This window comes from Eriocheir sinensis, chromosome 25 (genome assembly GCF_024679095.1).
Source record: "Eriocheir sinensis breed Jianghai 21 chromosome 25, ASM2467909v1, whole genome shotgun sequence".
Lineage (NCBI taxonomy): Eukaryota > Metazoa > Arthropoda > Malacostraca > Decapoda > Varunidae > Eriocheir > Eriocheir sinensis.
In genome coordinates, this window is record NC_066533.1 from 7,032,249 (window position 1) to 7,042,866 (window position 10,618).

At 44.7% G+C, this 10,618-nt stretch overlaps 1 protein-coding gene across 1 annotated transcript; it reads right to left on the reverse strand.

Moving 5' to 3' along the window:
* Positions 1–1,209: 1,209 nt before the first annotated feature.
* Positions 1,210–5,299, reverse strand: LOC127003272 (uncharacterized). The gene is made up of 2 exons (XM_050869713.1): positions 5,233–5,299; positions 1,210–1,946 (listed from the first exon to the last, which is right to left on the reverse strand). The coding sequence occupies exons 1-2, from the start codon at positions 5,242–5,244 to the stop codon at positions 1,326–1,328; spliced, it is 633 nt and encodes a 210-aa protein (XP_050725670.1). The 5' UTR covers positions 5,245–5,299; the 3' UTR covers positions 1,210–1,325.
* Positions 5,300–10,618: the final 5,319 nt, after the last annotated feature.

The window sequence follows — 10,618 nt, forward strand, 5'->3', positions numbered from 1 at the left end:
TGTGTGTGTGTGTGTGTGTGTGTGTGTGTGTGTGTGTGTGTGTGTGTGTGTGTGTGTGTGTGTGTGTGTGTGTTCTACTTTTTGTCTTTTTCTTTTTTTCATTTCTATTTTCTTATCATCCTCCTTATCTCCCTCCTCCCCCTCCGACAAATCTGTTTATTTTCTTTATTGCCATAGATGATTGATTTTTATATTACTATTACTCCTACTATTATAACTACTACTACTACTACTACTATTGCTATACTACTACTACTACTACTACTACTACTACTACTACTACTACTACTACTACTACTACTATTAATAATAATAATAATAATAATAATAATAATAATAATAATAATAATAATAATAATGATAATAATAATGATAATAATTTTACTATTATTTTTTCTTCCATCATTATTATTTTCCTTGTTTAAATTGTATCAGATATGTACTTTTGTGAATGCGCTGAGTTTTATTTATTTATTTTTTTTATTTTTTTTGTAAACTTGAAATGACTCAGACATGGACTTGTTTGGTGCAATGTTTTGTGTACACGCCACCACACACACACACACACACACACACACACACACACACACACACACGCACACACAGATGCATACGTAATATTTAAAGTTGAATGTAAATGAATTTGGGGCATTTATTTTGTATGTTCAGTGTCAGTCTTTGTCAATAAATATGTTGGTGAAAACGACAAGGGGACGCTCTGAGCAGAAAACTGTATATGTCCCTGTCATATGTCTTTGTGTTTGAAATGTATGTTTATCTCTTTATATATCTATTTTTTTTTTTTCATGTGGTGTCGTGTATTAGGTGTTTTTTTTATCTTGCAGGTGTGTTACGTGGCGTGCAGGTGTGTGTGTATCTTGCAGGCTGCTAGAGTGTTCCTCAGGTGAGTCTCATGTATGTTGTCCCGTGTGTGTAGCAGGTGTGTTTGTCCCAGTGTGTCTGGTTCACATATTTATAGTTTAAGCGTGTTTTTTTTTTTTTTTTTTTACAGCAATGGGCACACAGCACAAGGGCACAAAAAAGGAAACAACAATTTGGTTGTGTTGGTCACGTCTAGTTCAAGTGGCTTGTGAGAGTAAGATATTGGTGGGTTGGTATCCTTGTTTTGTTTCATATATATGTGTGTGTGTGTGTGTGTGTGTGTGTGTGTGTGTGTGTGTGTGTCGCGGGGGTAGACAAAGGCCGGTAAGTAAGGAGAATTGTATTAAAACGAACAAAGATGAGGTGCGGGTGACTAGCGGCGTCCCTCCGCTGTAATAAATAACAGTTGACGGCGAGGGGCGGGAGGGGGGTGGGGAGGCGGCTCAGGGCACGCCGTAGTGCTGGGAGATGCCGCCGCCGTGGCTGCCGTTGAAGTCATCATCGAAGTCACTGCCGAAGCTGCCGTCATCGAACTCAATGCTGAAGCTGTCGTCGTCGCCGCCGCCGATGATCCGGCCGCCGGCGTGCGCAGCCTTGTTGAGGGCCGACTGCAGGTCCAGGCCGCCGGGCAGCTGCGGGTTCTCGCCGTCTCTGTAGTTGACGAAGTACACCTCGGGGTTGCTGGGCGGACCAGCGGGCACCTCGATGAGGCGAGGGCCGTCGTCAGGCTTCCTCTTGTTGAGGACGTACACAACGTTCTTCTGGCGCGGCGGCGGCACCACGATGTCCTCCACGTCGTCCTCCTCCTCGGGCACGCGGATGAACACGATGTTGGTGATCACCTCAGGGGTTGGCAGGGATGGGGGTGGCCTGTGCTCCCTGGGGCGGTGGGGCGGCGTGAACACAAACACCTGGCGGTGCACCTTGGGCGTCACGCAGGAGCCGTCCAAGTGTAGCACCTGCCCGTTGCCGCAGATGGCCGGGCCGTCGTAGGATTGCCGTGGCTGGCCGTAGGAACGGCCGGGGGCGGCACTCACCGCCGCCACCAACACCGACGCCAAGATCTGCGGCACAACACACGGGTAAGGACACAGCCCAGGACACACCTATGGACGCCGCCTTACCTCACATCCTCCAAACATCAGCCAACCTCCCTCCACCCTCCCTTTCCTCCTGACACAGCAGGTGTGCATGCAGGTGTGGGTGCGGTGTGATGCCTTGTCACTCCCGACACTCCTAAGATCACCCCATCATCCTCACCCCCAGTAGCCCATTCACCCAATCACCTCCTACCCACCCTCAACCTCTCCCTAACCCAACAAGTGTCCTCCGTAGGCCTCTCTCATTTTCCCACCACTCCGGACACACCCAAGTACCCCCGCCCCCTGCACCCTTACCCCTCTCAACAGTTCCCCCATGACTCCCATCGCCCCCTTGTACCCTCCCTACCCTCCCTGACCCATCCTGTGTTCCCTGTCGTCCCCATTCCTCTCTTCAAAGCTTCTATGTTGCCTAGATTTCTCCATCCTTCACCCCAGATACTGCCTCCGCCTCCTCCCCCTCCCCTTCCCCCTCTCCCTCCCCCTCCCACAGCGTCTGGCTCCCTGCTAATGCTTCGAGTGCTTACCAAATAACCTTTATGAAATGAGACCAGTTAGCGTTACCCCTCCTACGCCAACCCACTTAGAGAGAGAGAGAGAGAGAGAGAGAGAGAGAGAGAGAGAGAGAGAGAGAGAGAGGCATACAGACAGACTGACAAAGAAAACATAGACTGACAGACAGGTAAGCAAGTTGGCAGGGAGATAGACAGAAGCACAAGGTGACAGACAGACGGAGAAGGTATAGACAAACGAACAAACAGACAGCGAGGCAGAGACAGAAAGAGAAACACATGGACGAAGAAAAAATAGCAAAGATCACATGTTTCTTCTTTTCCATTGAGTCTCCTCAAAAAATCCATCGATTGAGTGTATTGTGTTTTCATCGCCAAGGAGCCAGAAGAATCAGCCCCTCACCGAGCATATTGACGCGGCGAGAAGTAAACAGGCCACTCACCAAGTATAATAACGTGCGAGCGATGGAAGTCACGCGGAGAGGCGAAGAAACGGATGGAGAATGACCGCACACCGAGGAAAAAGAAATAGAGATACAACGAAACCCGCAAAAGTTACGTCAAATACCAAACTTTCGCTAAGCAAGACGTGATTGGTCAGGTGTGGGAGTGTTTGGAAAGATGAATTGTGAGGTAAAACAAACAAAACAAATGTAAGGAAACCCGTGCAATACATGTTGACGATGAGAATGAGACTTCGAACGATGACCTCTGAGTTTGTACGACTGACGTTGTTGTTGTTGTTGTTGTTGTTGTTGTTGTTGTTATAATAATATGCCGAGAATGTCAGGCCCTCTGTAAAGTTCAAAGTACTCTACACCCAAATGCGTTCAAGAGATGGGAACGTTTAGCCACAAAAAAGAAAAGAGAGGTTAGAATATAAGTTAAAATATGACTCTAGTAAGAAACTATTCACCCCATTCTGAAACAGCTGAAGGCTCTCGTCACTCACAGAATTATATGAGAGAATGTGTCATTGGTTAGTTATATATGGAATAAGGCATCTGAAAATTGGGGAATGTTAAAACAAAAAGCAGAAACTGCTAAGTCATTGTGACTGAAGGCAAACGTGGTTAACCAAGTTTGCTAATAAGGTTGTAGAAGTTTTTAATATAATGGATGACTGTGACAGCTAAATACCTTACATAATAATGGTAGAACTTGCGAGGTGGCGACTCTCAAGATTAATGTCAAACTTATGATGCAAGAATATGACCCGATTAAATGCCCGGTTCAAGAGCCTTAACGACGTGTGCAGCAGAGACAAATACCGGCGAGCAAAACTAAAAATTTGGAAATTATGGTAAATAAAAGAAGTTGAATGTAATACAATCACGAGAAGCCTTTTCCCCCACTCACGGAGAAAGTCAATTTATCGTATAATAAATGAATACAACGAACTTAGAGAATGGGGGGAGGGGGAGGGGGGATGACTGCAGGTGTACACGACTAACTAACTGACGAATTTACCGATTGACTGATTGATAAAGTAGGAGGTGGTGGGCGTGGGGGTGATCGTGGGGAGGTGAACAGCCAGCCATGACACAGCCTGACTCACGGTGACTCGTTAACTTTAGAAATGAATCGGCGACGTAAAGCGACTCGGTGACTCTTTGATGACCTTGACTCTTGGAGGAGGAGGGGGGGATGACGCAGGTATTTTTTTACGCGACTGACGACTATTAATAGCAATTAGGTGACTTAATGGGTGCTTAATGGGGATTCACATTGACTTTAATTTATCGTGACCTATTTTCTAGTAGGTCGGGAGAGGGGGAATGAGCGTGCAAAGTGTATGAAATTATTGCTTGCTTTTAAATTGTCCGTCTGATGGGATTTTGCGATAAGGAAAGTCGATTCTGCGAGACGACTGGTGATTGGGGTTAGTTGACATGACCTGGCAATTGGACGGTGGTTGAGATGATGAAGCGGTGGTTGAAGTGATCTCTAATGACGATTGAGTATTTGCTGAGATGACTCAAAGACGCTTGGGGATTGGATGCAAAATAAGTTAATTGGACATGAGTTGAGATGATTGACGATTCAGTAGTTGAGGTGATCGTAGCGTGGTTCAAGTTACTCTTACAGACGATTCGAAATTCTCAGAGACTATCTTAGAGACACCTATAGCATAGAAGCAAACTGAGATGATTGGATATGAGTTGGTGATTCTTGGAGGTAACTGGTGATCTTTGAAGGTGCTCGGGTAACTTAATTAAGGTGACTGGGGGATTGAACTTCAAGACGCCTTACGATTAGAAACAATTTGAAGTGACTAAACGTGAGTTGAGGTGAGTCTGAAATGACTTGAGGTACTTAGTGATCTCTGAAGCTGCGATTAGACTTCAAGACGCCTGGCAATTAGAAACAACTTGAAGTAACTGAGCGTGAATTGAGGTGACTATGAAGCGACTGGAAGGTAATTAGCAATTCGGGAGGTATTTTAGGTAACTTCAGGTGACTGGTGATAATGATCTAAGACCCCGGACGAGTAGAAGCGAACTGAGGTGACTGAACGTGACGAGGTGATTCTTAGCGGCGGTAGTTAGCGTCTCAGGTAACTCCAGGTGACTTGCTATTGAACTTGACGGGACGGACGATCGTTGAGGTGACTGGCGGACAGGTGAACGCTTGATTGATGGGATTCGTACAGGTGAGGGGCCGATCGTCGCAGGTAAGAGGAGGATGAGGAGGAGGAGGGGGAGGCGGAGGAGAAGGTTAAGGGCGCGTCGACTCACCAGGAGCTTCATGCTGGGTCGATGGTGTCTGAAGACGGACCGACAAGTGGCTCATATATATACTGTGGCTCTCTCTTTCTCTCTATCTCTCTCTCTCGCTCTCTGTCTCGCCTCGGCCATGCTCTAGTTTTTTGCCGGACAGGAGTTGGCCACAGACCCTCCCTGTCGCACACTGACCCCCTCCCCCACCCCCCTGACCCCTTCTGTACGTCCATATATTCCCCAAAAAACTTCGCTTCCGTTTACCTCCTCGTACCTCTCCCAATCTCTCCCTGTCCTTTCCTTAGCCTCAGTACCCAGGATTCCTCTCCCTCTACTTCTCATTCCCTCAACTTCTCCCTTAATCCTACCTTGCCCCCTCCTTCTCCTCTCTTCATCTCCCTCTCCCTCCCTCCCTTCTAACCTTTCCGTATCCATATCTAGCTATATCTTACATGCAATTTTCCTCCCTGTTGCTGCTACTCTCCTCTTTCCCTCCCTGCTCTACATCTCCCTACATTCACCTTTTGTTTCCATTTTTTCTCCCATACATATTCTTCCGATTCCCTCTCTCTCTCTTCTGCTGGTCTGTCGAGTCTCCCAGTGCTACCATGTTATCGTACTCAAAACATCGCATTTATCAGCTCCAGTGCCCAAAACTCTCGTACCCACACAGATAACGAGATTCCAGTTAAAGTTATCGTTAAAAGCGTTACTTATTGCTGTTTGTTTACGATATGTATAAATCAGAAACCGGGAAACATGATGCGGTGAGTGGCTGAATACGATAATTTGGTAACGCTGGAGTCCCCCCTTTCCCCCCCCCTTTCCTCCCTTTCGTTTCTATGGTCCACTTCAGCCCATTATCCCGATATCTCCAGGCTACCGTTTGCTCCTTTCCCTTCCTCCTCCTCCTCCTCTTTTCACCTCTCTCTTTCTCCCCTCTTCCTCTTATCTTTCTTCCATGTACCCTGTTGACCCCTCTTCACCTCCTTGACGACTCCTCCTTCTTCTTCGCCTCCTCTTCCCACTGGTTCTTCTTTTCACTGTCCCTTCTTCATCGTCATTCGCCTTTCTCTCTCTCTCTCTCTCTCTCTCTCTCTCTCTCTCTCTCTCTCTCTCTCTCTCTCTCTCTCTCTCTCTCTCTCTCTCTCTCTCTCTCTCTCTCTCTCTCTCTCTCTCTCTCTCTCTCTCTCTCTCTCTCTCTCTCTCTCTCTCTCTCTCGTTCTTTTGTTCATTTTTGGCCTTGTCATTTTCTTCTTTTTCATTTCCATTTTCTTACTGTTATGGATTTCCCTAGCTTTTTCTTTTTCCTCTCTCCTCCTCCTCCTCCTCCTCCTCCTCCTCCTCCTCCTCCTCTTCCTCCTCCTCCTCCTCCTCCTCCTCCTTCTCCTTCTCCTTCTCCTCCTCCTCCTATGGCCACGCCCACTCCCGTAACCAGGACCGTCGATTAGATTTTTTAACTTTCTTCCTCTCTTCCTCCTCCTCCTTCCCCTCCTCCTCCTCTTTCTCGTCGCCCTCGTCCTTATCCTCCTCCTCCTCCTCCTTCCCCTCCTCCTCTTTCTCGTCGCCCTCGTCCTTATCCTCCTCCTCCTCCTCCTCGTTCTCCACTTTCCTTCCTGTCCCTCCCTGTTTTTCCAGATCCTCCTCCTCCTCCCCCTCCTCCACCTCCTCCTCCTTCTCTCTTTCATCCTGGCCACTTTTTTTCTACCTAATCAACCTGCCACATTCCGTTTTCTCCCATATGGTTATGTTCTCTTCCTATCCCTCCCTCCCCCCCTTTCTGCTAGTTCTTTTCTCTTCCCTCCTTTTCCTCCCTCCCTCTTTTCTCTCTCCCTTTTCCCCTCTTTTTTTGTTACCTCCCTCCCATTTTCTTCTGTTCTTGACTTTCCCTTTCTCCCTTTTCGCCTTCCTCTCTTCCCTCCGCTTCCTTCCTCCTTCCCTCTCTACAGCTTTCGGGCACTTTCCCAGCCCCTCCCTTGACCCTCCCTCCCTTTCCTTTTCTAGTTTCTCTCCCCTACTCCATATCTCTCCTCCTGCCACACCTGTTTGTTTGTTTGTTTGTTGGTTGGTTGGTTGGTTTGGCTTTGTTTGTAAAAATGTTATTGTTCTCTTCCTCTTATTTTTCCTTTCTCCTTTACTTTCATCCTTCATTTCCTTACTTTGTTTACATCCTTTCTTCCGTTTTTTCATTCTTCCTTTTCTCCTTCTTTCACACCTTCCTTCCTTCCTTCCTTCCTTCCACTCATCCTTCCTTTCCTGTCTCAGTTTTCTCCTTCCTTCCTTCCTTCCTTTCTTCCTTCTTTTCTTCGTTTCCTCTCTTCTACTTTTTCCTTACTATTTCTTCTTCCATTCCTTCTTTTCCTTTCCTTATCCTTTCCTGTTGTGTAGTTTGCTTGTGTATAGTTCTCCATATTCTTTACTGCATTATATGTATTAAGTAATTACTTTATTTATCTATCCAAATTTTCATAATCCGTTTTTTTCTTTTTTTTCTTTGTTCGCTTTCCTTTTTCTATAGTTTCGTGTTCTTGTTTTTGTTTCATTGAGTATGCATTTTTCTTCTTCTACTTCTTTTTTTTTCTTCTTTTTTCTTTTTTTCTTCTTTTCTTCTTTCTTTTTCTCCTCTTTTTCTTCTTCTTCTTCTTCTTCTTCTTCTTCTTCTTCTTCTTCTTCTTATTATTATTATTATTATTATTATTATTATTATTATTATTATTATTATTATTATTATTATTATTATTATTATTATTATTTTTCTTCTTCTTCTTCTTCATCATTATTTTCTTCTTCTCCTTCTTCTTCTTCTTCTTCTTCTTCTTCTTCTTCTTCTTCTTCTTCTTCTTCTTCTTAATTTCTTCATCTTCTTCCTCTTCTCCTTTTTTCTTTTCTTTTTTCTTCTTCTTCTTCTTCTTCTTCATCTTCTTCTTCTTCTTCTTCTTCTTCTTCTTCTTCTTCTTCTTCTTCTTCATATCCTTCGTCATCTTTTAAATCTCCATCACCGTCATCAGTATCTTCTACGTTATAATCGTATCTCCCGCGCTATTAATTCATTCATTATTATTTATTTGTTGTTTGATGTTGGTAATGACTTTGATGATAAATTCCTGCTGTTTGTGTTACTCTAGTTTTTGTTTTCTTCCTTTTATTGTTCATCATCTCCTCCTCCTCCTCTTCCTCCTCCTCCTCCTCCTCATCGGTACACTGACCCACTTTGGCGTTTACCTTCATAGGCCAGTTTTTACCTTGCCCGGCACCTCTTGGAAGTGTTGGGCGATCACCACCATCACCACCACCACCGCCACCACCATCACCACCACCGCCACCACCACTACCACCGCCACCACCACCACCACCAAACACCTCCTCCAAGTATCACTAAACACCATAAAGCACAGTCAACACCTTCACCTCCAAACATACCCAACAACACCACTAGCCAATCTACCCATTCTTTTTCTTTCAATGGGTATCCTTGTCCCCATTTTCCTTCTCATTAATCTCGTTTTCTATGGCACTTCGAAGGTAGGACTCAGGGCTCCCATTCTCTTTTATTGTGATTTGTGGGTCAGTCTCGTTTTCTTCGTGGCTTTTGATCTTCGTTTCTTCTTCATTCTTCGTGGTCGTTTTTTCTCCCCCACTCTCGTTTTCCTGCTTCTGTATCCTTCTCTCCATTTTCCTTTTCATTAATCTCGTTTTCTATGGCACTTCGAAGGTAGGACTCAGGGCTCCCATTTTCCTTTTATGTGATTTGTGCGTGTCTCGTTTTCTTCGTGGCTCTTGATCTTCGTTTCTTCTTCATTCTTCGTGGTCGTTTTTTCATCCTCACTCTCGTTTTTCTGCTTCTCTTGACCTGGTTGGGAGAAGCAGCAACTAACCGAACGCCGAACCGACCTGAATACGACTTTGAAGGTTGGCTCTGGTGCGCGCAGTAAACCAGACCCAAGACGACTTTCAGGCTCGTACTCTCGTCAACATTTCGGGGCCAGCACACCCACACCCACGTTTGGTAAGACTTTCGTAGAGGTGGTGTTTGTGGGTATTTCCATGGGTAGTTTTATGAGCATAGTGATCGTTTGACAAGGCCTCTCTCTGCACCGTGAACGTTAAGAAAAGTCATGAGAACCCGACTAATCTCCTTTGTGGCCTTTGGAATTATTTGTTGTGAGTGCCGAAAGAGTCAGTTACAAGCGAACATCATCACTTTCCCACGGACCCAACTGAACCACTTTTCGGCATCACACTATAACACAAAAAGGAGTACATGTATTATGATCTCGTTAGTAGACAAAGGTTTGAAGGCTCAGGGTTACGGGGCTCAGACAGGGGAGGAGCGTTTTATTAAGTTTGTAAACACGATTGGATCCTCTATGTCTTAGTGTTAATTATTGCCCCGTTGTGGTGCTACTGTCGAATTCTGTGACGAAAGACGTATAGGAGGTTGTCGCGTCCCCATTTTATTAGAGGGGATTATGTTTTTTTTTAATATGCAAGTGAATGTGATGCTAAAACATGGGTAGTTATCTTATTTTTTATACATTCGGAGTGATAAGATGTAGCAAGTATCCTTGAACGTCACTCAACAGTCAGAACGCAAAGCTCAAATCAGACTACGTTGGTGAGTTTCCATGAACAGATATCGTTTTTTTTTTTCTGTTCTGAGTGACGTTATGTAAGAAAGTGGACATTGATATATTCCAAGGCTTCACACTCTTCACTCTAATAATTATCCAGTACACTGATTGTGTAAGAGTCTGGACAATAGTTTTAGTACACGATTTACTTTCAAACGAAAACATAGCCAGTCTTTTTTTTTATTAACTGAAACGCTATTCAGGACACTGGCTATCAATATTTTTCGAGTTTCCATAATCCTCACTCTTACATCCAGGAAATGAATTATATAAGGGAGTGCGCAATATATTTAGTAAGCGATTGAAATTCATTCGAAAATATAGCCAGATGCTCTTTTTGAAATCCTTTGGTTCTGCAGGTTTCGAGTATTTATGGTCGTTAAGGTGCGTGCTCAGAACTGTAACATTATCAGAGACTATGGTTTCTTTTACACAACTGATTGTCATCCATTTACATGGTTATTTACCTCATTTCTTATTCTGAGTGACGTTCTCAAAAAAGCTCTTGTTATTATTTCTTACAAGTATTTACAGTCGCCATTCCTACAGATGACGCATACCTTTTTTTTTATTACCAGAATACTGCACCTCGGCCACAACTATTTTTACTCTGAGGTCCGTTCACCAAGAAGTCGTCTCAATATATGTGTAGCGAGTGCTCATGATCTTCACTCTTGTATCTTGAACATTAACCTTTCCGTGGCCTTGTTTCCTCGCGCCGGAGACACGGACGCTGACCGAGTGACACCCAACACACGCTCACGTAGTCCTGT